Source organism: Oculina patagonica, chromosome 14, assembly GCF_052425735.1.
Source record: "Oculina patagonica isolate OP01 chromosome 14, crgOcupat, whole genome shotgun sequence".
NCBI classification, from domain to species: domain Eukaryota; kingdom Metazoa; phylum Cnidaria; class Anthozoa; order Scleractinia; family Oculinidae; genus Oculina; species Oculina patagonica.
In genome coordinates, this window is record NC_135771.1 from 24,510,801 (window position 1) to 24,538,512 (window position 27,712).

Here is a 27,712-nt window from a genome sequence, read left to right on the forward strand (position 1 = left end):
GATCCTGGATATTTTTCCTGGAACCCTACATAATACCAGTACCAAATCCTCAGAACATTAATAACAAGAAATGTACTTGACACAAGTTAGGAGTGTAAATTCCTAAAAATAAACCCTGGGTTGGTATTTGTTTAATATGCAACTTCTGTGCAGCTTTTGGGGTGTAAGTCAATTTTTTTTTTTCAAAATAATTTTGTCTTAAAAATCAACCCATTTTGAAAAGGATTTTGCCCTTCAAAAGAATAGCTCCCAGATGGAAAGAAAAAGACTTGGAACATAACAAGAAACAGAAAGCAAGTTGTTCTGTTTGCAGTTTACTCCAAGGATCGTCAAGTCAGTGGCACTTAAATAAATATAAGCCCAAATTTATGGGATTTAAATTATTTTGATGTGAGGTCTGTTATCAGAGTGGGAGGGATTTTGCTTTCAAGATGTGAAGGGCTTTTTTCGAGGGTGGGGTGGGATCTTGTTTAACATATTTTTTTAGAGGGGCTTTTTTCAGAAATTTACAGGATTTAGTTCTTGGAACTGACTGGGTAAACAATGATTATTTTAACCTGTATCTGTGAAATGTATTTTTTTTAGTTTAAGTTTATTTTGAGTTGTAACATAAATTTTAATACACATGGTGATCTTTGATGTACTTCATTATCCTTGTTTACCTCTGAAAATTAAAGAAAAGGAACATGTTACAAGGACAAATGGGCAATTCATTTATCAAATCAGCAAAAAAGGAAATATGTGTGCTTATTTACTTATCCTGATGTAAACACTAACATCAAACATCATCTCAGTTTACAGAGCTCACGTACGCGCAAGTATGTTTGAGTTTTACCTGTCTGACTTAAGTGTTTGCACCAGGCTATGTAAATACAAGACGGCAGTTTCCTATTTACTTTTTAAAAAATTGTGATAAAGATGTCATGACAATGGGAACCACTGTATATGGCCTCACGCAATCAGAGAAATTTTTAAGCTATGCAAATTTATATAAATTGGTACTCACAATATGAATTCATTTGACCATAAGCATGTCTTATAAATTTGCTATGTGTGTGGCTTTTTCCCCTCCAAAAAATATCTGTTCTTATCTTGACTCAGTAATTCTAATCCCCACTATTTTTTTTCACGACAAAGTTATTTTGTTTGGTTATTTGTTTCCTTGCTCGCCACAAACCATAGGCAAGAAGATGCGGCATGAAAAACCCTTTAAATTGCTAACATTGATTTAATCTAAATTCTCCAAACAAAAGAAGTACAAAGGCCATGAAAGTGACAGACCTAATTTTCTCTTTAAAAAAAACAAATGGAAAGTTGGAAAACTATATTCTTCTGTTGTGAATAATAGAATGTTTGATAAGTGGAAAGGAGAGTATTGATGTTCATCAGTTGGAATTAAAATCATAAGAACAGTTCATGGAACAGCAGGCTTTTTCCAAAACAACCAAGCATAACAAGTTACTTTTTTTTTGACGGACAAAAAAAAATTAATATAACAGCATGAAAATTTGAAAAGTCAAAGGCATTCTATTTTTTCCTGTGTCTAATTTTAATACACCTTGGGGTCAGATCTCAGTTAATGACACAGGGTTAATGCAATAATAAAGAGGAACATTTTTGGACATGCACTTAACTGGTTGATTGATAGATTGGTTTCAAAACAAATGACGGGAAATTTCATGGCTCTCGGATTAATCAATCAATGCCATTATCCTGCTGTAAGGATAAAATATACATAAATGCATTCATTGACATTCTAGATGTCAAGACTTAATAGTCGCCAGGAAAATAACACCCACCCACGTGCTTTTAGCTAAATGGTGTTTACGTTTTCACATGCCATCTCGGCAGCATCAGAATTAAGACAAAGCAAATTCAGATCAAGAAGTTATTTTTTGCAGGTGTGTATCTTTTCCTGCATTTGCTGCGGGGTGTAAGATACCCCCTCAAAGAATTGAGCGCTGATATTTCAAGCAAGTTTACACATAACCCCAGGTGATTTACTAAAAACAACACTAAAACTTCCTATGCCAAGGATATGGGTAATTATTTAATTACGTTCTGACACGGCCAAAGTGGATTCTAGTAAAGCCTCTTAGAAAAATTCTTCGTGTTTACAAATATCTCAGGCAGGAAATTATCAACCAGAGGTATTATTTTTACAATTACTTCCTCTGGGGACAAAATGGAATAATCCTTAGATTCTAAAAACCTCCACAATTGACTTCCGTTATCAGGTGTTGCTTTTGCAATGTCAGTAATATGCCAGAACAAGTTGTTTCGCGTTCTTAAACATGCTTGCTGGTTTATTACAAGGGGCTTGTCACATGGTTCTCTGGTGCAGGACTGTAATTTTACCGTCAAAAGTAAACCCTTAATTCACAATACTCCCTTTTAGAATTTTTTTTGCTTTTTTTTCATTCAAAGGCTTGCAATTTTAACATCAAAGTGGAGTTTGATTGCTTTAAAGTGATGATATTATAGAAAGCACAACAAAATGTACTTAGTCCCTTTCAGATCTAACGCGATATTTGACAGCTTTATTCCCAGCTGTCACTGCATTTAATAACAACCATCATCCAATTGAAATGACAATTCACAAGCAAACACCATTCTGTTTCAATGCTTGTCTACCTTTTTTTGACAGCTAGGGAAAAAATGGCGAGAGTAAACATGGAAATTGTATAGAAACCAAAAGAACCTTCGATGTTGTTCTAATCCTTGGTTATCAATTCAGCAAAGTGCATAAATTCACAATGGAAATCAATCAGTATTTATTATGTAGGCCACACAAAGAAAATGTCAATAACCTTATGCAAATGTTTCCTTATCTTAAGCTGTAAAGCTTGTAAAATATCTTTAATGTAAAAAGGCATAGCAAAAAAACCATTTGAATTTAATGTAAGAGCTAGCAGACCAACAATGGAACATTTAAGATATTTCAAAGTGTACATTTCACAAACCTTTTTTTTTCTGATAAAGACTTTCTATTTATTTTTAATGTTTTGTGCATTTTTATTTAAGGAAATTGGTGACAGCGTGCCGATTTTTTCAGCTGCATCTAGCCCTATCATAATTTTTTGTTTCACATTATCTGACTTCCTTTCTGAACCTTGAAGACAAATTACAAAAGATGATGTTTACAGGTTATCACAAAACGAAGATATTTCTGTACTCTTGCAAGTATTTTGTAATTACAAAAACTGATATTTGTCACAACAAAACCAAGGGGTTCCAAGATTACAGTTAGTGAAAGCTATCGCCAGAATCTCCTTTTAATTTTTTATTTGTGTGATTTGAAACTTTGAAGCAAGGAAAATTTCACTTTATGAATATTTAATTTAAAAACTTTAGAACAGGAAAGTGCTTAATTTATGGTGCAAGGATTTTCACACATAATACTCAAAAGCAGAATTATATTTTAGATATCTTAACGATTAATTTACTTCGGTCTTTCTAATGCACTAATCCCATGGATAAATTCAAAAGACTTATGAAAAGCTTCACACATTTGGTGCCATCATTATTATTCTGCAAGCAATTACATTTTTAGATGGAAATTTTCATAACAATTTCACAGAAGGTCAATTAGCTTGATGAGAAAAAGAATAACAACTAAACAGCTGATTTCTTTTCAAAATTCTTCAATCCTAGTAATTTTTTTTACTCAAAGTGTAGGTCTAGAAAATTGCTTTATTTCTTGACAACTTGAAGAAATCTTTACGCAATGCTTTTTGACCCTACAATTCTATATTTTTTGTTTTATTTGCTTTTGAAAATATATCTGAGTGTGTGATTACAATGAGAAAGAAATTTACATTCTCTTCTTGAGCAGATGTTTATTTTTTTGCCAAAAAAGTAAACTGCCTGAAGAAAAAAAATGTAGAATGAATTTAGTTTATTCAGAGGTTAAGTTTGTTCCTAAAAATGAGAAAAAAAATCAAGAACTGAAATTAAAAAATATTACATTTTCATGCCGAAAAGCTATCTGTAAAATGAATGTTTTGATGTAATTTGTTAGTAGGTTATGAATGCCGCCCAGCAAGAGTTGGGTTCAATGCCCAAAACAAATTTAGCGATGGATTCAAAGGAGGAGGAATTCTTAACAAAAAATACATTACACTACTGAATCTAGTTTTGATTAAAGTACAATTATTGTAACATTTTTTTCTAGAACATAAACTGAAAGTATTTCATGGATGAAAATTGTCTCTGGGATTTTCAGTTATCCCCAAATGTCTTGCTTTAGCTAAGCAAAATTTTCAACCAAAATATAAGACCAATTTTTAATGAAATGTGTGTATGAATATTCAAATGACTTATCTTAGAATAATAGACTGCTGTCTGCATTACCCAAATATGCATTTGAACATGACGAATGGAATTATTTCATTGCCTTCAAATTTCCTTAACTGACACACTTTTCCTTTGATCTGAGTCAATTAAAATTCAAATCGCTTCTACTTTCCTTACAGACCAATCATCCTCTATGGACAGAAAAAAGCCTTTAATAAAAAAAACTCAAGAAAAACAGGAATTGAATATAGATGAAAATTATCATTACTTCCCTCAATTATATTTTTAGACTACAACCTGCTGAGAATCATAAATATAATCTGGGATATCATATTACATCAAACTTGCATTCACCGTTTCGGAAAATACATATTGCTTTGCTAAAATGTGGTACACACATTGACTTGGCAAATCAGAGGATGCGAGCCCACTAATTAAGGAAAACACCAGCTGTGCAGTCAGTGTCCATTTCCTTCTCTTGAAACCATTTATTGATTGAAAGATGTCTAGACCAAACACTGTCAATTCTTAGCTGACCTGCCAATAACCTGAAAACACTGAAATTTTGCATTCCAACAATATAGCCGATTTATACCAATGAAAAAATATTGCTGCACTAGGAACAGATAAAACACAATTTCAAAATAATACAACATATCTTTGCAGATGTGCTATGAATTCTTTTCAAAAGCTATGTCGTATAGAATCATGCAGGGATTTTCAAACAATTTGTTTTTGAGTTTCTGCTGCTAATGACCAATACTCAGCTACAGGCATTCATCTACGTAACGTCACTCAGGAAATGTTCTTGAAAATTTGATGTCGGGTATTCTGATCAATTTTGCATGTAATTAAGCATCACGTTCAAAATCCTAAAATTTGCTACGCCCAAAACTTCAATGAAGCAAAGGGCTCCGATTTTGTAAATATGTGAATTGCAAGACTACAGATGAAACAATGAGAAACATTTGAATTGCTGAAGAAAACTGATTTCATTTGAAAAACCACGATCACCTTTTTAGCCATCAAGCTTTCCCACGCCTTTTCGCCTAAATCTCATTTTTTATTTGTTTCATACAGACATAAAAAGCTTATATAAATGGATTTAGCCAATATAGTCTGAACCAACCATTGAAGCCTAATTTTAGGTTGAAGTCCATTGCGATTTTACTGGAAAATTTGCCAATTTTTAGATGACATACCAGGAGGTCTTATAGATTTTCAAACATTCCTTTCCTTGTTTTTTTTTTTCAAAATCCATGTTTTTTTTAACAAAATATGTCTCATTCCATTAAATTCACTACATCTGACGAATGAGTGAGTAGGCTCTGTAGCTCTTATTAATTTAAAAGCAATCTTTCCCAATTTTTTCTTCTCTTTCATCAACTCAGGTGGTCATATGCAAAGCAGGCAAAGCTATGTGGTAGTTATTTTAAAGAAAACAAGTTAAATTGAACATTTTTCCTACAAAAAAACTCCCTAGGTACCCATTAATGGATAACTCTTGTAAGTGCAACAAAAAAATCTGTGCAAATGGTTAAATGTTCCTTAATGATTCTCAACTTACAACATAAATTTAAGTTACAGGGTGGAAAATCTATCAGAAACCTCAGCCTAAATATTTATTCTCTGTCTTCAGAATCAATTTTGAAAGCAGGTAGTTCATACACAATGCCAGATTAATTTTAATGAAATGAGTTTTTTTTCAACCAATCACATCACACAATTTTTCTACACCCAGCCCACTGCCACTCTGTCAAAACCGATTCATGATTAATTTCATTTTTTTCTTTTTTTGCTTCGAGTTCACAACACCTGTACACATTTAGGTGAAATGAACCACTTTGCCATAGCAGCTGTTTTGGAAAAAAAGATTTCCCTGGTCAAAATCTAACCAACCAAGACGGAAAAATAAAACTTGACCCGGGAAGAAATGTGCACTGTTCCATGAAATATTAAATCAAAAGAAAAAGGAAAAAATAAACTAATCATTCATGCCATTCTTAATCTTTGATGATCTTTGTGATAAAACTTGTGGCAGTGTATTCATCAATTTTTAAAGAGATGGTTACCTGCTTCATATTCCTGCACTTGGGTCCTTTCCAACCAGGCTTTCGACGTTTTCATCCTTTGACCAATGTTTGCTACCCCACTCGAATAAAAAACCTTACTCCCTTCACATCTACTGCCTTAATTAGAAAACTGAGAAAATAAACACAAAACTGAAAGTAAATTGAACTCCAATGGCTTGCTACAGTCGCACTTATATAAACTAGGAAATTTGTTGGAGTGGATTTACTTTAGCAAATTCTAAACATTTATTGCTTGGGTATGATAAACAGACGAAAAAAGGAAAAAACAGAAATCGACTGAAATAACTTAAATAAATACGAGTGTCCCCAAGGAAACTAACAATTAATATTTTCGACACAAAAGTGAAAGCAATAACTTTTTATCTAACGAATGATTCTCGAATGTTATCTTGTGCGTTCTTCCCAATCACCAAAATTTAGAACAAATGAAATTAGTAATTTTATCTGTTTTTTTTCGGCTATCTTATATAATGGCGCGCAGAGGGCGAAATGAATAAATCGAAGAGATCAAACTGAGAAGAAATATTGAAGGGACAACACAACTCAAAACAAAACAAAAATCACCAACAAGAAATACACTGAAGAAAAATTTAATGAAAACAAAATAGAGAAGATTGTGGAAACGCTCGATCCAAAACGGAAAGAGCGATCGCACAAGAAATCAAAAATACAACAAAGTAAATAATAAAGATTCAACCAAAGAAATCGCAAACCATGGCTATTATGCCGAACTGTCAAAACACCTACAACTCGGTCTCACAAAAAAGTAAGAAGGTCCTAACGAGAAATAGCTCGAATTACCAAACAAACATCGTACTTATAGTAAGATCTGGCCTAAAATATAACGAAGCATTCGGTGAAAATGCGGCCGATCTCTAAGAATTCCAGTATACCTCATACAGACATACTCTATTTACCTTTCTAATTAACACACAAAGTCAAACTAAAATCTAAATTTTTCAACTATTTTCAACGGCAGAAAGCTCTTTGCCAAATGGCAAATAAAGCTTGTACTAAACTAAACAAAGTTCAAAATATTAAACAAAAATCTCCGAAAAATTTAAGCAAAAAGGGAAAAAATCAAAGCCTTGGGAGCGAGCTTGATGTGGGGCGGAAGGAAGGGCGAGACGACAGCGACTCGCCATCTTTCTTGGCACTCTGGTGAATGTTCGGCGAATGATTCAAGTTAGTCAAAGTGCTCCCATATTTATTGCTTCTTGACGTTGGGCGTCTTAAATGATACTTGAAGAGGTGGTTTGTCCTCATGTCCGGCTAGTCGATGTCCGTTGAGACCAGTGATCGCTTGTTGAGCATCATCATAGTTTTGCATGTTAACGAAGCCAAAATTCTGGCCTTTCTTCACGCGCACATCTGAAATAGCGCCGTATTTGGCGAATAGTTTGTACAAGAGCTTCTCTGGGTCTACTTTAACTGTTCCAGCCTCATCTTTATCCGAAGGCAAGCCATACACGAATACACAGTAACTTCCAGGAACGAGAGCATTCGGCGAATAGCTGTTGTTGTTTGGGCTTTGAAGAAACGTGAGCGGTGAGTAGCGAAAATTCGCGCCTTGGTGGTACAGAGGGCCTACCCCGCTGGCGCTGAACGGCGATCTTGCATTTGAGCGAATTTGTGGCGGAGTTAGACCAAGCGGTGACTGAAAGGCAAACGGAATCTGAGGCTTGTTGCTTGGAGGATTGGCAAACTTCACGGTCAGTTTAGAAGATTCCGTGGGACTAACACCCGGCATCTGCGCTCCATTCAGCGCGTCGATCGCAGCTTGCGCTTGCGAGCGCTTGTCAAAACGGACGAATCCGGCACCACGACTCGCAGAGTTTTCGTCTTTAAGAACTTTTGATGTAATAATCTCTCCGTATTTTTGAAAGAGCATCTCCAGTTCTTCTTCGTTCATTGCCTTTGGTAGTCCACTTATGTACAGATTGGCATTTTTTATGTCATCGGACGAGGGGCGAGCATAACTCACCTTGATTTTCTTGGACTGAACCCGCAGTTGATTCAACTCCCTGATCGCTCTTGCCGCATGATCGGGCTCCAAAAAATTCACGAACGCGTAACCAAGGCTGTTGCCAGATACTCTATCCCGTACGAGTTTACAACTCGACACGGTTCCGAATTCACCGAACAAGTTTTTGAGTTCCCCTTCGCTCATCGAAGGCGGTAGGTAGTTGATGATCAAATTTGTCTTCGAATGGTTATGGTCTGCGCCGTTTTCCAGAGATTCGCCGTTCATTTGTACGGGAACTGAGGTATCATTCATCTTGTCCAACATCAAGAAAAGAATTAAAGCAAGAGGGGAACTCTTGGAAAGATAACGAATAAATTACAGGGTCACCAAATGAACTCAATCGTCTCGTGGACTCAACCGAACGTCAAAAATTCGAATGAGAAATGAACTGTCAGAGATGGCGGCAAAACTTATTTATGTTCCACGTGGTCAGACTGCGTACAATTTCTCAATAAATGCTTCACCCTCTAGGCGCAATAACAACTAACGCAGTGGGGATGGTTAAGTAATTAATTTTTATCTCACAATATTTATGTGTGTTTCTTTGAGGTTTTTCATAATGATAAGGATTTTTGAGACATTTTTCGACCGATATAATTCAATAGAGTTTCCGCCGATTTATCTTTTTGGCAAAAAAGCAACGTTCGAGCATGTTTACAAAACGTAATGGGGTAGGGTGGGGGTGATCTGATTGTCGGCGGCGTATCACAAAGGACCGGAAAATCGGAAATTGCAGCTGAATTCGCACGCTTGAAATCCATGAAGAGGATGAATATGTCTGATCTCTGGCTAAAGGGATTATTCCAACACTTTTAAGCAACTCGAATTTGAAGTTTAGGCGACAGAAGTGAGAATTTTTCGCTTTAAAACTTTGACAGATGCGCAGGGACTGAACGTCGCCGACGTTCGTTAGCTGTACATTGTTTAGCTGGTGTGAAGTGCTTGATCTTCAGTTATTTCGTAAATTAAGGTACATATTCATTTTATTGTTAGATTGTCGTCATTTCGGTGAAAGCGTCGACACTAAGCTGTTTTGTTGTGGCCTTTCATTCTTTAATTTCTTTGCGCCTTAGGGGAAAACAAAACCTGCAGCGGCTGACAATATTGATGTTGAAATTTTCAAGTTGAAAATAATTCCACTTCGTTCATTTCCGTTGTTTGCACATTTCGTTTAGGCGCAGAGCGATCACTCGCACTGTTGGTCGAAGAATCAAAATGACATCAAACACAGGAAGCTGTCAACGGACTCGCTATGGTGTTGTAGTTTGTGATAACAACGAGAAATGGGGAGGTGTTCCGGGCATTGGAAAGCGATTTATTGATGCTTTCGGAAGCAATTCTGAGTTGGAAGAATGGCGATTGTTCGCTGCCTGCGAGGGTGAAGTGCCTACAGAAAAGGATTTGGATACTTTTGATGGCTTCTTCATATCGGGAAGCCCACATTCCGCCAATGATAACATCAAGTGGATCAATGATGTAAAGAAATTCATTTCCTCTTCGGCGCAAAATTCATCGAAGGCTCGTGTTGTTGGAGTTTGCTTCGGCCATCAGCTAATTGGCGCAGCGTTGGGCGGTAAAGTAACAGCGAATCCATCACAGAAATTCGTCCTGCAGAGCGAAGAAGTCAAAACAGAGAAGAATTTTCAAGGAAATGAAGCCATAAAAAAGATCATTGAAAGCGGCGACGGTGCTTTACGTTTGCTTGAATGTCATGGTGAATGTGTTGCGTCCCTCCCCCCTGGGGCACAAAGTTTGGCAAAGTCAGCAACCTGCCAACACGAAATGATTCAATTTACGGAGAATGTATTTGGAATTCAAGCCCATCCAGAATTTACTGTACAAGATTACAAACAGTTGTTGATCCCCGATTTGTTCAATCTTGGTAAAATCGACGAGAATGGTAAAAGACTTTGTGAAGAGTCCATTGAGAAAGCCTTAGATTCATCCAAAATTGCGGCTGCTTTGAAGAAATTTGTCAGCAAAGAAGATAATTAAGCTTAATTTACTACGGGAAGTTCATCAATGAAAAACCTAGAACAATATTTACATATAAATCAATTTTGTGTAGTTTAGATGCTAAGATAAGCTTACAGGGTATAGGGAACTCCCACACATAAATTTTTTTGACCAAGATGATAGAGAAAATAGGGACGGAAAATTTCACCAAGTCGAAGGTGACATTAAAAGGGGTATAGAATGTTATAACCCACCGATTAATTTTAGTGGGCGCTCACTGGACAAAACGCATCATGTGGTACAAAATGGGACGATGGGTATCAGACATTATAACCCACCCATTAATTTTTGCGCACGCTCATTGGACAAAACGCATCACGTGGTACAAAATCGGACGACGGGTATCAGCGAATATACCCCGTCCGATTTGATATTCGTCGCCCGATTTTGTAGGCAAGCACAAAACAAACGAATAAAGTCACCTTATTCAATTTTTTTTTTATGAGATCACAGAGTTAAAAAATCACGTAAACCAATCAACTTGCATTTATTTCAACCATGTTACGACGGTTTAATTACGTAGGTTTTTTCTTATAAATTTACAGGCGATAAAGCGCGTTGTAGAAAGTAATCGGAGGGTTATAAAATAAATAAACCCCTTTCTGGCTTGCTGGTTTATTGGAGGATAATGCCCTTGGCTGAAAGATTGTCCTCAAAATTTCACTGTTTATTTTTCGCACAATCTTTCAGCCTCGGGCATTATCTTCCAATATACCAGCCGCCTGAAGGGGTTTATTTACTAAATAAATCCCGTCTGATTTGATATCTGTGGTCCGATTTTATAGACAAATACAAAACAAGTGAACAAAAACACCTTTTCAGGTCTAACTTTTTAATCAATTTAAAGTGTTAAAAAGGTTATGTAAACCAATCATACTTGCATTATTTCAAGCCAGTTACGCTGTGATTATCACCATAGCTCCTTTTTACCAGCTATTAAGTCAGACCTCTCAACCTTAAAGCACTGGAAATCTGGAGATTGAGGTAAAAAAATCTGGAGATTTCAGTAAAAACCGGGAGATTGATCATTGACGGACAAAAATAACTAAAAGTCCTAAAACCAGGCGCTAATCAAATGACTTGTTACTTTGTTTACCGTGAGATTTCTGTTTCTTATCGTGAGATTGAAGTGAAAACCCTGAGTCTCACGACAAAATCGTGAGACTTGAGAGGTCTGTAAAGTGCATTTTAGAAATTAATCAGAGGGTTATAAAAAATAAACCCCTTATGTGTCTGGGAATCTTGGATTTTTAAAACCTCAAATTCAAAGTTTTGCAAAGTCTTGAATTTGACCATTCTATACCCTGGCTTTACAAACATAAACGGTTAAGATTATCACGCAACTAGCAATTTGAAGGTTTTTGTTTCTAAACCATGCCAGTTGCAGAATTGTTCTTCTTTTTGAAAAATTAAAATAGGATTTGCAAAGAAAGTTTAATAATTTGTGGCACATTGGGGTTATTTAAAATATGGAAATTATTTAAATTTTTGAAGTGTTTGTCTTAATGTTGGATAATATAGGATATGAATGGCACCTTTGAATGATTACATTACTTAGGGCTTGTTTTTTAATTCACAATTCTGGAATAGGAATGGCCAGAATGTAAAAGGCATGCGTTTTTCTATTCCGCATTCCTATTCTGGAATGGACAGAACACCATTCCATCCATTCTGCTCCCAGGGGCAGAATGAACAGATTGTTGTGATTTAAATTTATATACAAGATGGCAGAGAGCATAGCCAGTGATTTGAGGAATGTGTCTCCTCTACTTTGTGAATAGCACTGCCAGAACATTCAGCAAATCCATTACAGTCTCAACACTTTCTTCCTCCTCTTTATTAAAGAATTGCTGTGCTAATGGCTGCAATTGCAGCCTCTTCGTTGGCCGCCATGTTTGTTATGCAATGTTTACTTGTGCCTCTCTTCTCCGCAGAGGTTCCCGATGGGGTGTTCGTTGTAAAAATCCGCTGGGCAAGGTGAGTGCAGGCGCAAAAGATCGAGATCCACTTCGCGGCCGCTCTTGCCGTTTTATTTTGCCTGCACTCTTTTCGTACAGCGGACTCCCCACCGAAAACCTCTCTGAGGAGCCTCTGCAGAGGAGAGAGTACTTGTGCCAGGTCTGCGCATATTATCTTGACTACATAGGTGTTTTAAAATGCAGTCAATCCAAATTATTCCCAACATTTGGTACCAACCATATAAGTATAGATTAGTTTTGTATGAGATATTATAGTTTGGTATAACATTTGTAACAGTAGTTTTTACAGCAATTTTATACAAACTACTTGAGAAATACTCCTAAATTCATTGTAGTTCCCTAGAAATTAAACTTTGTTTTTAATTGCATTAAATCTATTTTAATATGTGTTGCTTTGATGTAACTTCAGATTTTTAATTATCCATATACTTATTTACTGCCCTATTTCAATAATGAGTGTACACTGAAGGCCAGGGGGGGGGGGGGTACTCGGGGTTTTAAGTGACAGGATTGATCGAAGGATTTTTTTGGGTTTGAAATTTTCGATTCTGGGATTTTTTTGGGTAGAAAAATTTGGCAAGTATTTTTTTAATTTAAGTAGGCTATGTTTTTGGGTATTCAAAACAATCTGAAGATTTGTGGTAGTGCCTTGGCTGCGTAGTTCTGTGAATAAAGTACAAACAAATGTGTTTTTCTGTTGATTTTTGAGGGGTCAATTTTTGATCTAGGGATTTTTTTGGGTTATCTTGAAAGCTCTAGGGATTTTTTTGGGTCATTTTGGAAGCCCTAGGGATTTTTTTGGGTCTTGATTTCTTCCCCCATTCGATCATCCCCGTCACTTAAAATCCAAAGTACCCCCCCCCCCCCCCTTGGGCACTGAAGTTCAAACTGTAACTATAGCTAGTGATGGTTTTTTGCTGCTGTTACCGGTAATCATAGCTATGATGACAAAAAAAAAAGAGACAAAGTGGGGATCAAAATCCACCAATCACAATCCACCTTTTGAACCTGTAAAGTAAACTTCTGTTTCCCTTGAGGTCTTCTAAGATGATTGGCAGCAGCGCAAACCCAACCATTGGTTGAGCTGAGCTTGTATGTTATTTAAAGGCACAGTAAATATCCCTTCTTAGCTTAGGGACGGACCATTATTTTTTGGAAAAGGGGGGTATAAAACTATTGAAAAAAAAATTGTTTGCACGGCCTAGAAAGATAAAATAAATTGTTTGCAAACACAATATGTATAACAAAAAAAAAATAGTTTGCATGTTGAAAAAATGTTTGCAGAGGTGCAAAAACTAAAAAAAAAGTTTGCAAAGGAATTTTTTTCATATCCCCCTCCAAGAAAATAATTGTCCATCCCAAAGCCTTTGCAACAGAACTTTTGATTTTAGGCTGTGTAAAATATAAATCAACCCCCTCCCACACTGGTAGTCTAAGTGTTTAGACCCACCCTCCCCCTGATAGTACTCTGGTGGATCTATCTAAGGCTCGGTGCCACTTCCGATTTGTTTCTGTACAATGTCTCAATATTTTCGTTTCGTCTCAATTAGTTCAGAACGACGAGACATTTTGAACCAAAAGCTGTTGAAAATCTCAACAGAATTATATAATGGTTAGACGCTGCGTCATGGCTTGTAAATTATGCTGGTATATGACGTAAGTGATGTCACGTAATCTAACGAGGTGAGGGGTGGGGGGACTGTCTCCAACAAAAACTGTTTCTTCCCGGAATGAGAAAGCTTGAAAGCCCTTGATAAATTAAGCACGAGATCAAGAAAAACGTTTATTGTGTAGTATGTTGGAAAACAATATGATGCAACATCGCTATTGGGAAGATCAATATTTTAAAGACCTTCAACGTTATATAGATGAGCGCTTACTACTCACTCCCTCCCCTCCCCCGACTAGTTGTTCCGAGTCCAACCCCCCCCCCCTCCCGACCCGTACAGACTACAACATCCGCCAGATACGCCACAGGTCAAACAAGGGTTGTGCAACAGGCGTTCGTGTATCAAGAAATAAAGGACGTTTTTATAAGCCTCATCGTATCATCTAAGAAGCAATGGGTTCTGAAGCAAGCAATGATCCTAAACGATTCGCAGTTTTAGTCTGTGAAGATGCAGAGAAATGGGGTGGACCACAAGTTATCGGCCAGCGTCATGTAGATCTTTACCAACAAGAAGGCGATTCAGAATGGCGTGCATTTAACGCTTGTAAAGGAGACATGCCCGCCACGGAAGATATTGACAGATATCAAGGCTTCGTGATCTGTGGAAGTCACTATTCAGTGAACGACGATAAAGATTGGATACGAAAAACCGAGCAACTAATTCTTTCGTTGTCAAAGAAATCGCCTTCTCCTCGAGTGGTTGGTCTGTGTTTCGGCCATCAGCTTGTGGCCAAAGCTCTTGGTGGAACCGTCGGCCGTAATCCTTCGGGCAAGTTCATCTTACAAACGGAAAAGGTGAAAGCTACGAAGAAGGACGCTGATTCAAACAAGATTGTGTCCAAACTGTTTGAGAATGGCCCTTTGGATATGTTAGAGTCACACAGCGAATGCGTGACACAACTCCCACCGGATGCTGAGAGCATCGCCAGTTCGACTTCCTGTGAGCATGAAATGGTTTTGTTTTCTGATAATATTTTGGGAATTCAGTCTCACCCCGAGTGTACTGCTGAAGAGTTTGAAGAAAAAATACTCTCTGCCTTGTTGAGCAACAATGTGTTTACGGAAGAAGACAAAGTAAAAACTCAAGAATCTTTCAAAACTCCTCTACATTCCAGTAAAGTGAACAACATCATAAGAGACTTCCTTCATGAATAGACAGTGGAAGGCATCTTCACCACCCGTCTGGAACAGAACACTGTTTTGACTTCTCAGAAGTACCCTAAGTCACGTTACGCAGTTTTATTCGGGGGGGGGGGGGGGGTTTAGGTGTTTTAAATCCCTTTCAGAATATTCATTGGTGTTTTTATTTACTTTTTGTTTTACTGGGAAGTCATCCAAATTTATGGGTAAAAAGGTATCAAAATCAATATATGTTTTTGACATGTCTACAAAATGCACATTTTGTAGTGTAATCAACAAAGGTCACATGACCTGAAGGTCCAGAAACTGGTAAACATTTATAAAATTATGCTGTATTGGGCAGATAAAACGTTGTGTTCATCAAACATACTGTCTTGGGTATCTTTTTTGCTTATCCAGAGTACTATTACAATAGCTAGTGTCCGCAATCCTTTTACAAGAGGAGCGGTTGGGGGGGGGGGGGGGGTTGATTGCCACACCTTTTAGAGGTTAAAATTCAGAGTTGGTGTTTCAATTTAAAATGACCACTATTGAAGCTGGTGTGATGCTCGCCTGTTCCAGAAGTAAGAAGTATCATATCAGGGGTTCCTTTCACAATTTCCAATCATCACACTCCCAGTCAAGCTTTCTCTCTGATAGGGTTTTAAAAATAGTACAGTCAAACCTCTTTAAGCATTGCAGGAAACAAAGTGTCATTAAAAATTATGAGCACAGTAATCATTTCTCTCTGAATTGTACAATGTGGGACTCGATTACTACTTAAACATGAAAATTCATTTATAGCCTGTGTAGCTGGCGGGATTGTTTGGTTTTAATGCGTGCACAAGCAAGTGGCGAAGCCCGCAAGGAGCGCGAGGGGGGGGGGAGGAGGAGGCTCGCCCTTCACCGCCACTTGCAGCTGCGCCACTCATTGTCGCTGCTTGCGCTTGCTTTTGTTCACATTAAAACCCAACATTACCACCAGCTACACAAGCTAACTCATTTATTACTCCCAGAATTGCATTTGGATGACTGATTATAACAGTTACTTATCACAATTGCCAACTGAGGTTTGACCATACCCATTTATACACTGTCCAGGCCCATAACACAATGACGTGGTCAGGTTTGAACAGGCAAGCCAAATTCATTCCTATACCTGCCAACTTTTTCTGGGTCAAAGGTGTGAGATTTTATTCCTGAGAGTGCCGGGATTTCCGAAGAAGACACAACCATCTCCGAAGATTTCCGAAGCCGTCCAAAGTATTCCGAAGACGTTCCGAAAGTATCTCGGTTCCAGTTTCAGGACGTGTTTGGCTAAACATGACATTGTTTCCAATGCATTTCTTGTCAGAACTCTGAAATTCTCGGAAAACATATCGTCATTTACTCATTTTAAACGGAGTTTTCGTTTCTCGCATTGGTTTGAGTTGACATTTTTTCTGGACTGTGCGTCAGTTATGACTTTAATAACTCACATTTTTCGACAGGCTTGAGAAATTGGTTCGTAAGCGTGAGTTGGAGCAAGATCGAAGTTTTGAACTCGCAGGGGTGAGACTTTTGCCTAAGGGGTGAGAGTTGGCAGGCGTACATTCCAGGGATAAGGCCACTGCGCTTTTACCTGCACTTAATGTCTCATACGGTATTTACTCGATTAAACGCCCCCGCCCCCGAATAAGCGCCGCATTTGGAAAAAGGAAATTTTAATATGTATGTATGTGTCAGAATGATGCGGAAGAAGCGTATAGAATATTATTATTATTATTATTATTATTATTATTATTATTATTAAAAGTTAATAAGCGCCGCCCCCGAATAAGCGCCGCAGTCCCAATGCGGCGCTTGTTCGAAGAATTTTGTATAAGTAAAAATGGCACTACAAAGCAACTTTGAAACAGCCTTGGAAATTCCTTTTCATCAAAAACAATGTTTTACAGTTCAGTTATCACGTTTTACCACTTGCCCATTCTTTTTTTTTTATCCAAAATTCTTACAATACGAAGTTCTCAGTGTTAACGTTTTGAAGGCCGTGAACTTTGTCGGGACAGCAGGCGCAACTACTTTCTTCCGTAAGAGACGAATACTGACAATCAAAATACCCTTCTTTTAGCGACTGTGGAAGTTTCGTCTAGATGATATTAATTATGCGCCGCCCAATCGTTAAATAAGCGCCGCACTTGTGACACGAAAAATTTAATAAGCGCCGCGGCGCCTATTCGAGTAAATACGGTAATTTATTTCCTCTTCTTCCCTATAGAGATATAGCCTGCATTGCAGATGAACTAAACCCTGGTATAGTCTAGATTAGTATATACTTGAACAGCGGATAGCGTTTTTTGCGCGCGCTGATTGGCTACTCAAACTCCAAATATCCTTTGCTATTCACCTCTGAGCAACTCGCATGTGAAAGCTTTACTCGTTCACTTAATAAGCTAGGCAAAAGTCATCCTTTCAGGCTATATTATCTCACTGTTTTAGTAGTATACCATTCTCAATCATTAATAATGGCGCATGTCTGGAGGAAAGAAGGAAGAGGGGAGAATGAGCGAGGGTGAGAAGCAAGGGGCGAGGGAGGGGGAGGGAACCCCAGACCCCAGCGCGACCCAGCCCGACAAGCAAAGGGACAAACAGCGATGTGCACGCACACAGCCCGACGCCGACGCCCAGACCCCTCCAGGAAGGGGACAATGGAGGGGACGACGCGCCCGGGAAAGAGGGAGAGGAGAGCGACCACCGACCACGAGAGGGTGGCCGGCGAGGATGGAGGGACGGAGCGCGGGAGGATGGGAGGGAGACCCTCCCATCACCCGGTCTTGCAATTTTTGCATAATAGACGACTGGGGTCAAGTCAGCTACTAGCCACCTTCACTTTGGTGAATAGTTGTTAACTATACTGGGGTTTTATTCGTCTCCAATGCAGGCTAACATAGGGAGAATAAGATATCTACATGCAGGCTACTGCACCTTTCTGACACCACACACTTTAACAGGCAAAATCAACAGAAATACCCGGTACACATTGTGTTTACAAGTTAAACAAGTTTATTCATATAAGTTTTAAAAATGACCATAGTGAGTAAAATGATGTCAAAAAATGCTTTCTTAGTCTACTGGAGTTTTCCTAAAAGTCCTGTTCAGTATGCAGTTATCATGTTGCTTTCCAATAAAGAGTGATTTTTGTCTGCATTTAGAATTACTTTTACAGACACTTAAGTCTTTCCCTTGTAGGAGTTTGTCTAGTATAAGAAGCTGGGTTTGGGTTGCCCACAAAAGGACCGGTGTAAAATAATAAAATAATACAGTGCTATTTTACCCAGAAATTATAATGCACTAAATAGAATTGTCTGGCTAAAATGTAAAATACTCACTAAAGGTCTCACTCTTGAAAATGTTAAGTATATTTTAACGAGTTTTAGCTAATGTTACAATCTTAAATCATCAAGGAAATGTTTTTGAAAAGCCGTCTTTTAACTAAGGAATACTCCAGGTTTCATTTGCTACTAACAATAAATTTAATTTATTGTTTTGTTGTGAAATCCTTTTCATGCAAATTAAATCAATAAAAAAAAATAAAAATGCTCAAGATGACACAGAAAACTTAGAAATTTGCAATCAGGATCCAGTTGTTCAAAGTCATTTTTTGCTAATTGAGCCTGGTAAGTATTGACTTTGAATCCAGTGTTATAAGGTATCAATAATCATTTCTCTCTGAATTTATCATCACAAAATGACTTTTAATGCCACTTATTGGCCTTTGAACAACTATTCCCATGTTCCAAAAGTCTTCAACAATGTAGTGTAAAATGGTAAAATCTAAAAATGATGTTAAAAGTTAAAAAAAATGTTAAAGGTTATATCAGACATATCTGAATAGTGAACAATCAAACGGTGGCAAATCTCTTGGAGACTGCCGACTGAAAAACGTCAAATACACATTGATTGTACATTAATTTTGTTAAGCATTTTTAGATGCTTTCTAAAACACTAATATCTTTTTCCAAAGGGATCTGCTAAAAGTTCTTGCATAGTTAACAGTAGCTAAATGAAACTCAGAGTAACCAAACAAAGTATAGGATGATAAAACATGACTATAATTTCCATGCATTTCTGACCATCAGATCAAAGTAGGCGTCGTTGTCAATGCCTGCTGCAAGACATGAGTAGTACTCAATAAATTCCTTCTCAGTAACCTAATGGGTGGAAAAGAAAACAAGCCGTTACTGCCTGCTCTGACCTGTCTACAACAGGGAGCTTAAGCAATGAGAAGGGTGGCGCTGAGAAAAAGGCTAGTGAAAAATGATTCATTTTTTACTCGAGAATCTCAGGATACAGATTGCACCCGGAAGAAGCAACACGTTTACGTGATGTCAAACGCTGCGTCAGGTGTCAAACGAAGAAGACAGGACGCCGCCGCCCGCACAAAGGGAGCGGCGCCCCAAAACAGACCACGCCACTGAGATGGGGGGTCACCGGGGAGGGAAGACATGACCTCCCAGCGAGAACGGATACACACATGAATGACGCCAACAGAAAGAAGAGCACACCCAAAATGAGAAAAAATTGAAGGCACCAGGCCGAGGAGAAGTGACAACCCCGCAGACAAGACATAGAAAAAAGCCGCCAGTGATGTGTGCGCGCGGGCGTGCTAGAATCGCGCAGAAGGATGCGCATGCAATACAGGGCAATGACCTTAAGCAATGACAAGGGTGACTGAGAAAAAGGCTTAGTGAAAAATAATTCATTTTTTACTCGAGAATCTCAGGATTACCATTGATTACGTCTACCCGTGAACGCACACGCTAAAAACATGTTTTCACGTGACGTCAAACGTCTGCGTTTCAGGTGTCAAACTTTGAAGTTTAGCAGACCGTTACAGCAACTTTCACGCCGAAAGTTCAACACATTCCGGTTTCGAAATGGCGGCAAGATAAGATAAAGAGACTTCTTCCGAGAAATTGATGCTGATCTTTGTCGATATGCATACACAGGTTCACTTGAATCATTTCTAGTGCAAAGTTTCTCCCATACTCAGTGTTTATGGTAAGCATTTTGAGTGCAAAACTTCGCGTTAAGGTCTGCTAATCTTCAAAGTTTGACACTTGAAACGCAGATGTTTGACGTCACGTGAAAACATGTTCTTAGCGTGTGCATTCATGGGTAGATGCAATCGACGGTATCAGATAAATTATATCGGTATTCAGTGTATCTATTGGTATAGCAACTAGCTCCAGCTGAATAATGTAAAGAGAACATACAACCCCCAAAAATTGCCCCATCCTCCCCCCCCCCCCCCCCCAAGTAACATCGTAATTAAAGGCTGGGTGCTTATTAACTTTCCCTTCCTTCAGGGTGGGCGCTTATTCAAGGCTGGGCACTTGATCAATACGGTATTCCAATTTGATTGTTATATGATAATTATGAAGACCCTAATTGCATTAAATAATCCACCAATATTCTTACTAACCTTTCCATCCTTGTCATCTGGTTCAAAGTTATTCAAAAACTCCTCAAACACCTGTTTTTCGGTGTATTCTCCATTTTTGTACTTAGGGTGCTCTCTAGCATTATACACTCTGAATGACAAGAAGAAAAAAAAAGTACTGTTAACAGTTATCGGGAAGCGACTAGGAATATTAATATTAAATCCCGCCTAAATGGGATGCTAGTCCATTACAGGGTTACCCCCCAGCATATTGCCAGTACCAATTTATACACCTGGGTGGAGAGAGGTACTGTGTGAGTAAAGTGTCTTGCCCAAGAACACAACACAGTGTCCCTGGCCAGGGCTCAAAAACCTGGATTGCTTGATCCTGAGTCTAGCACCAGGGATGTCACTAAGAGTCAGCTGCCGGCTAATTTCACCGGCTGTAAGAGAACTTACTGTAAGTCCGGCTGAAGTTTCACATGAAAACAAAGACTATGGCGAACTTTTAGAGCTGCCAAGGCCAGAAAAGCCAGCTGGGCCTGTTGATGAGCCAGCGAAGTGTTTTCTTAGCTACATCCCTGCAGCACACTAAGACTTATACATGACCATGCCTCTTTGATATGCATAGGGTATCAGCATTTTATCTTGTGCTTAAAACATTGTTCAGTCAGTGCTACAACTTACAGCAAGGGATAACATAACAAACTGAAATTAAATTACTTCTTTAAATCATCGCAGGTTATGACACCATCCCCAGTCTTGTCAGCTTTTTTAAATGCCTGCTTAACCACCTTGAGTCTTGAACCGTCCAAGGGTTTCTACAAAGTAAAGGATTAAACTTCAGTTAAGATTTTGATCTACAACGAAAGACGAATAACATTGCTTTACATCTACACGTCTCTCATATCGAGAGACAAGACTCTCATAAATTGCGAGACCAGAAACATGTCTTGTGAGAAAGAGATGAGAGATGGTAACTTACTTTTGAGCAGTACTGTATTATTTGTTTTCTTGTTTACAAAATAAACAAACAGAGTCACATTTCAAGGTACCATTGTCACACCCCGGACTGCCATTTAGGGCCATAACCCATACTACCTGTTATGGCTGACTTCACTCGATGTTATGGGTGAACATTTCAATTGGTGTTACGTTACACTTGTCTTACGTACAGAGAGAAATGCTACGGGTAATAACTTCAATGTAACAGTCTTTTAAAACTTAATGACAGCCCTGACACCCTTGATAAACATCAAAGGCGAACCATCTAGTCTTTAATTAAATTCATTATTTGTCGCAATCAAAGGTGTATTAAGGCTTGCCAAAGGTATACCGCTGAGTCAAAAGTATAACAACAACAATAACAAATGTATTAGTTAACTTTTATTATTTTATGTGTTAAACCCTAAACAAGAATAGAAAATTAATTAGGAATGTACATTCAGCTGACAGTTTCACGTCTATCAATTTATTGGTCTTAAAATTTCAACTGCCGCATTGATGAAATACTGTACTTTATTCGCATCTTCACATACCTGCCAACCCCCAGAGTACAAAAATCTGGAGAAGGCTCGAAATCTTTACATTGTAAGGATACTATTTAAGACAATGTATGAATAGTTTACGAAAATCAGACCGGGAGATTTGATGAAAAACTTGGAGACTCCCGGGAAAATCTGGAGAGTTGGCAGGTATGTCTTCAGCTGTCTGTTTAATGACCTATAGATACAAGATATTGTAACAAGAAGTTAAATCTTGATCACAGTCATTGCTTACCCTGAATGCAAGTATGAATTCATCAATATTTATTCCCCCTGCTCCATCCTTGTCAAAATAACTGAACAAGTCCTGTGCTTCCTGTGCAAAACAACAATGAAAACTGTTACATGAAACATGGTCAAGAAGAACTGTTGAATTTGGTGATTATAAAGTACTTTGAATAATGGTATAGTCAGTTAGAATCTGAGTGTATTATGCTTTTTTGAACAAATACCTTGAGCTGCTTGAAGGGCTGACGAAACTTTTTGAAAGGATGCCGTTCGAATGGCTGACAGCTTTTTGAACAGATAGCTCGTAATTTTAGGTGATACATACATGTATGGCTGAAAAGCATACTACAGTGGAACCCCGATATAACGATATGCCAAGGGGGATATATCGTAAGAGGAATTATCGGTCCGTCCACATTTTACTATGCGGACATAACAAACATCGTAATCGGGAAATCGATATCGAAGATCGTATATCGGGGTTCCACTAAACAGCCCCCTTCACATTAATCCAGATAAATTTGAAACCCATATTTCTTGTCTCATGTTTGGACAACCGTCCACACCAAATCAGCATTTTCACTCACTGAAAACAGAGCTTTTCAAAAACAGTCTTCCGTGTGGAAAATTTGAAAACAATGGCTAGGTGGTGGAGTGTGGACAGTGAAAATGGAAGTTTTCAAAAATGCTGATGTCAAATGGTCAATGCGATTTCTAGCTCTGCACAGGCATCATTGACACATTTCTTTCACCATTCTCTGAGCAACATGAAATCATCACCAGTCAGGTGGCACACCCTAACATTGACATGAAGCAAGGAAAAATGTTTGCTAAAGTCCTGTCGCATTTACATGAAGATTTTTGGCACAGCGTGTATACAAAAAAAAAAAGAATAAAAATAAAAAAAAAAAAAAAACCCTTCCAGAATTAAAAGTTAACATACATGGGCAGAGTTGTTTGAAAGCAGATCAACACTAACCCATGACTAAAAGTTATCCAAGGGTTCAGTTTCTCTTGTATTTAAGTGTTTTTATTGGTTATGTTTAGTGAAGTTTGAGATAAGTCAATGTCAAAACTGGAAGATGGAACATTTATCCAGAAAACCTCACTTTTAAGTTGAAAAACTAAAAACCAAAATTCATAAAAGCTAATCCAGGATTAGCTTTACTGTGGTTTCAAAAACCTGACCCTGATCTACAAGAAGAATAAAATAATTTATAATTGTTACATTCATGTTCGTACCTCAGGAGTCAATCCAGCACCATAGTCCTCAAGACCTGTTTTAAACTCATCAAAGTTCAGTGTCATACTGTGGTCATCATCATAGATTCGGAAAGCTCTGCACAATGAACAAAAAATGTTTTTATGAAAACCAAAATATTAAGCTGAAGTAAGGTACAGCTGTAATGTTGGAGATGTGAGATAACCCTACATGTGTACATGAACTTTCATAATCACACCTTCAATCATTTTTTCAAGTAAAGTTGGGTTAAGACAGGCAATTTTTATGTGACATAAAAACTCATAAATGGCACAACAATTATTTGTCAACAGCACAAAGTTAAGTGCGTCAGTAATGACCTTGGACAGCAGAAATACGCACAGAGATACGACACATTTGCTGTTGCAATATAAAAATAGTCAACTAAAACAGTGGAAAATGATTTTCCCTTCCCTACCTCAGACTTGACCCCAAAATCCATTGCCAAATTTAGGCCAGACTCTACCCAGGATTTGTTGGTTTGTATAAACATTTAGGATGGGATCCAAATTACTGACATTTTTCAACCAACTTCTCATGGGTAAAAACCGTAATAATATACATGTATACCAATTATTTCTGACCAAAGTGCGCAAACCATACCCTGTTTCAGACCCAATGGCCAAAATCTACACCCTATTTCAAACTAAAACCATACCATTTGGTGTTGTGCATCCCCCTGTAGCTACGGGGTACCCCCCTCCCAGGTTTTTAGCCAGGAGTTAAAAAGTGAGAGTCCAAAGTTTTTATAAGACCTGACTTTATCCCATAGGATGACATGAGGAGCATGCAAGGTGTTTTTTCTGCAATTATGAGTTCAAAGGTATCTAAAGATTTCCAAACTTGCTAAAAAAACTCTGTATGTTAATTTTTCTCTGAAAAGTGGCCTTCCATAAGACTCCCGGACTCCCACCTGGCTAAAAGCCTGCCCTAAAAAATCCTATGCTTTCCGAGAATGAGGTAGCATGCAAAGCTAAAACTGGAATGGCAGTCAAAGGGGAAAAGTTTCCATTCCCTATTTGATTTTTTTTTCTTTGCTTGTTTGCACTGTCTTGCATGCCAGGTGCCAATCATGTTTTAGGGAACTGCCATGAAAACTTGTATCCACTCCTCAGCCTCTTTACCCAAAGTATTGTCACTTGCTTCTAAACATGAACATGTGATGCCGAAACATGATCTCATTGGGTTTAAATGTGGCATGATTTGTTGTCAAACGTTTGAAGTTTGACAGACCGTAACAGCAACATTCACGCCAAAAGTTCAACACACGCTGATTTTGAAATGGAGGAAAGATTGGATATAAGAAATTTCTTCAGAGAAGATCTGTGTCAAATGCATACACCTTTTGAGAAAGTGGAACTCCAGATAAAATTTAATGTTTCACCCGTAACTTGTTTGTGGTGAGAATTTTGAGTGCAAAAGTTCGCGTTACAGTCTTCTAAACTTCAAATGTTTTACGACCGATCATACCACATTCAATACCCAATAACTTCATATTTTGGCATTACGTGTTCATGCTTAGATGCAAGTGACGGTAAATGTTACAGATAAGCTTAGGTGTAAGGATAAACACTAGTTTGAAAGAATAAATCTTCGTATGGATAAACAACCTGCTTAAACCCTTGACACCAGTGGCTCCTCTCCTCTTACAGGCAGCACGTACTTTGTCCAGTGAGGCAGGAGCATCAGCCATTTTTTAATGTTTCTTCAGTAACGGGTCTCAAGAATTCTAAGTGAGATTTATAAAGGACAAACAAAATCATTAGCAGACATCACGGACATTATTTCTGCAAGTAGCTAGCTTTAATTGTTCACTAGATTTCTTTGCGAAGTATAATGTAAATAACAGTTTATCTCGATTCTATATTTAGTGGCTAGTGTATTGAAGATACGGTTTGGTGAACAATTAAACAAAGCTAAGGGTGACAAGTAGGGGACCGCATCATTCCAGTGAAAGGGAAAGCGAAAATACTTTAGCACAAAACACAGCTGATTCAAACAGCTCTCAGTTAGTTAATTGCAAACTTCTCTACAGTTAAGCAAATTAACACTAAACAAAGGCTTCTAGGAACAAAATACAACATGAATGCAAAACAATTGACACAAATAAAGCAAATATAGACAAGCTTACTTTACTCAATGCACGATGATCGTTGGAGAATCAACTGTGAACACTCCCTGGAAAGTATGCTTGCTTAGCAACCGGGCCGGAATTTATTTTTAGAAACCGACAGATAGAACCGCGAAGCGTGCAAAATCTTTGCTAATGAAAATAACTAAATTTCTTCGGCATCATGTGCTTTGAAATGTCATTTCAAAACCCCATTTACTCTAGTTACTTGCTTGTTATCAATTCATTCTTTCCATTGGATATCAAGGCAGAAAATTCTGGTTTGTGGTAACAGTGGTTTAGTTTGGAAAAAAAGATAAGAGAAATGTATTCAGAGAATACATGATCCTCCTCTGTAATCGTCTTTTCTTCTTCCGAGCAAGGACGGCAAATCCCGAGAAACCGATCGATAGACAAACAATGAAAATTGCGGTGGCGTCATGGGGAGTCTGATATTTAAAATGAAATTAATATCTTGCTTGTGTAGACTTGAGTGTTTTTATGAATATTTAACCTGAAAAACCCGTGTGTAAATACTTGTCGACAACAAGTGCCTTCTAGAACAATTCTCAGATGAACCACTCAAAGTGAGATCAATTTGACACGTTTTCTGACTTCAATTTGGTTACTAAAGTAAACTTGACACATTAATAAATGAAAGAAAAACTACAAAAGCGTAAACTAAATCGGCTAATGCTTGGCTTGGTTTTAGCGTTACACGTCACGAAATGAGTACCGAATTTTCAAACGCTTTTTGGGAGCTCTAGTGATATCACAGAGCGATGGATGAACTGAAAATGTTTGAAAACTTTTCGACATGTTTCCCTACCGTAACTCGATTTTCTCTCAGCTGCAATTTCTAACCTCGTGGCGGTAGATTAGATAGAATTCTACCGCACTGACAATGCTTTTGCCGACGTGGTTGAATATAGCCTTGAATATTCTCGGCAAAACTGGTTCTCACACTGAACTAGCGCATTAAATGTAGCCAGGTGACAGTGTTAAGCAAACAGATTATTAAGCAGAATGTTTTTCTGTTCTAGAGCAGCTGCAATTCACGATCTTATGCGTAATACATGATTCTACTTAAAGATAAACTACACTCTTTGGGAGCGAGTCTTTAGCTGGCATGCCGTGTGCTAATATTTCCTGCAAATCAATACCTAGCCTATTCGAAACTTCTTCAATAGTAGACGATCTTTAGACTTGTGCAACTCTTAATCATAAGCTTACTCACCTTTTAAGAGCAGAATGTAAGTCTGTCAACACCGAAAGGTTTGGCAGCCTCTAGAGTTTTCGTTGTAGACGCGCGCAAGAGAAATGTGTAAATGAGCTGGGTCGCGTGTTTGTTACTGCGACCAGTAACATGCAAGCCTCTTTCTCACAAGTCATTAGCATTCATTGGAAACGCCTTAGTAGCTTTCTTTGTGATTATGGTAATTTTCAACTGCATGTCTTCTGTTTACGGTTTGAATACAAAGAAATTCGCGATATTGATTGCAAATTAGGCCCATTCTCGATGTATCAACAACAAACGCACAAATTCTAGTGCAATAAGCACGGGATTATTTATTCTTTGTTCGCGTATACTCTGAATTAAAATAGAATAAAAAAAAATAAAAGTCCTGATTACGTTTTTGTTGTTTTTATATCCCGATAATTAACCTGACATCGTAATTTTGTTTTTTCAACGCATTTAACAACTTTAAACTTGACAACATTTTTATTTGCCTAAGCTTTTACACTTTATTTGCACTAGTGGTGTCTTGAATAGCACACTATTCATAATGTCGCAAAGCTCAGGTGAAATAGTTGTTCGCTCTTCAAAATCATTCATGCTTGATTATACTGCTCAATTTGCATGTAAATATAATTCTATTGTCTAGGTCCTTGGGAAAACATATCTTCTTAGTTATTTATAGTTTTCCGGCAGAGCTGCAAGATCGATT

At 37.9% G+C, this 27,712-nt stretch overlaps 4 protein-coding genes across 7 annotated transcripts; 2 read left to right on the forward strand and 2 right to left on the reverse strand.

Moving 5' to 3' along the window:
• Positions 1-6,963: 6,963 nt before the first annotated feature.
• On the reverse strand, positions 6,964-8,804 carry LOC144639314 (ELAV-like protein 3). Its single transcript, XM_078498628.1, has one exon. It carries the CDS (start codon positions 8,677-8,679, stop codon positions 7,597-7,599), a length of 1,083 nt encoding a protein of 360 aa, XP_078354754.1. The 5' UTR covers positions 8,680-8,804; the 3' UTR covers positions 6,964-7,596.
• A 189-nt stretch (positions 8,805-8,993) lies between these two features.
• Positions 8,994-12,790, forward strand: LOC144639332 (uncharacterized). 3 transcript variants are annotated; one of them, XM_078498654.1, is made up of 2 exons: positions 8,994-9,346; positions 9,591-12,790. In XM_078498654.1, the coding sequence occupies exon 2, from the start codon at positions 9,631-9,633 to the stop codon at positions 10,408-10,410; it is 780 nt and encodes a 259-aa protein (XP_078354780.1). In that variant the 5' UTR covers positions 8,994-9,346; positions 9,591-9,630; the 3' UTR covers positions 10,411-12,790. The 3 variants fall into 3 exon arrangements, with proteins under 3 accessions (XP_078354780.1, XP_078354779.1, XP_078354781.1); XM_078498653.1 differs by having other exon boundaries at positions 8,995-9,385; positions 9,591-12,789; XM_078498655.1 differs by having other exon boundaries at positions 8,995-9,262; positions 9,591-12,789.
• Positions 12,791-14,356: 1,566 nt separating this feature from the next.
• On the forward strand, positions 14,357-15,584 carry LOC144639334 (gamma-glutamylanilide hydrolase-like). The gene has a single exon (XM_078498656.1). It carries the CDS (start codon positions 14,473-14,475, stop codon positions 15,232-15,234), a length of 762 nt encoding a protein of 253 aa, XP_078354782.1. The 5' UTR covers positions 14,357-14,472; the 3' UTR covers positions 15,235-15,584.
• A 2,633-nt stretch (positions 15,585-18,217) lies between these two features.
• LOC144639340 (calcyphosin-like protein) lies at positions 18,218-27,129 on the reverse strand. 2 transcript variants are annotated; one of them, XM_078498665.1, is made up of 8 exons: positions 27,001-27,129; positions 25,264-25,382; positions 23,635-23,731; positions 22,400-22,480; positions 21,344-21,441; positions 20,663-20,771; positions 18,402-19,388; positions 18,218-18,308 (listed from the first exon to the last, which is right to left on the reverse strand). In XM_078498665.1, the coding sequence occupies exons 2-7, from the start codon at positions 25,344-25,346 to the stop codon at positions 19,287-19,289; spliced, it is 570 nt and encodes a 189-aa protein (XP_078354791.1). In that variant the 5' UTR covers positions 25,347-25,382; positions 27,001-27,129; the 3' UTR covers positions 18,218-18,308; positions 18,402-19,286. The 2 variants fall into 2 exon arrangements, with proteins under 2 accessions (XP_078354791.1, XP_078354792.1); XM_078498666.1 differs by lacking the exon at positions 27,001-27,129 and adding an exon at positions 25,785-25,915.
• Between the last annotated feature and the right edge of the window lie 583 nt (positions 27,130-27,712).

Bases quoted from the DNA above. Each gene is read 5' to 3' on its own strand.
- LOC144639314 (XM_078498628.1), bottom strand. From the start codon at position 8,679: ATGTTGGACAAGATGAATGATACCTCAGTTCCCGTACAAATGAACGGC.
- LOC144639334 (XM_078498656.1), top strand. From the start codon at position 14,473: ATGGGTTCTGAAGCAAGCAATGATCCTAAACGATTCGCAGTTTTAGTC.
- LOC144639340 (XM_078498665.1), bottom strand. From the start codon at position 25,346: ATGGCTGATGCTCCTGCCTCACTGGACAAAGTACGTGCTGCCTGTAAG. The intron at 22,481-23,634 runs GTACGAACATGA...TGTTTTGCACAG, and splicing joins GTGCTGGATTGACTCCTGAG to GAAGCACAGGACTTGTTCAG. The intron at 19,389-20,662 runs GTTAGTAAGAAT...TCCACCCATTAG, and splicing joins CAGATGACAAGGATGGAAAG to GTTACTGAGAAGGAATTTAT.
- LOC144639332 (XM_078498654.1), top strand. From the start codon at position 9,631: ATGACATCAAACACAGGAAGCTGTCAACGGACTCGCTATGGTGTTGTA.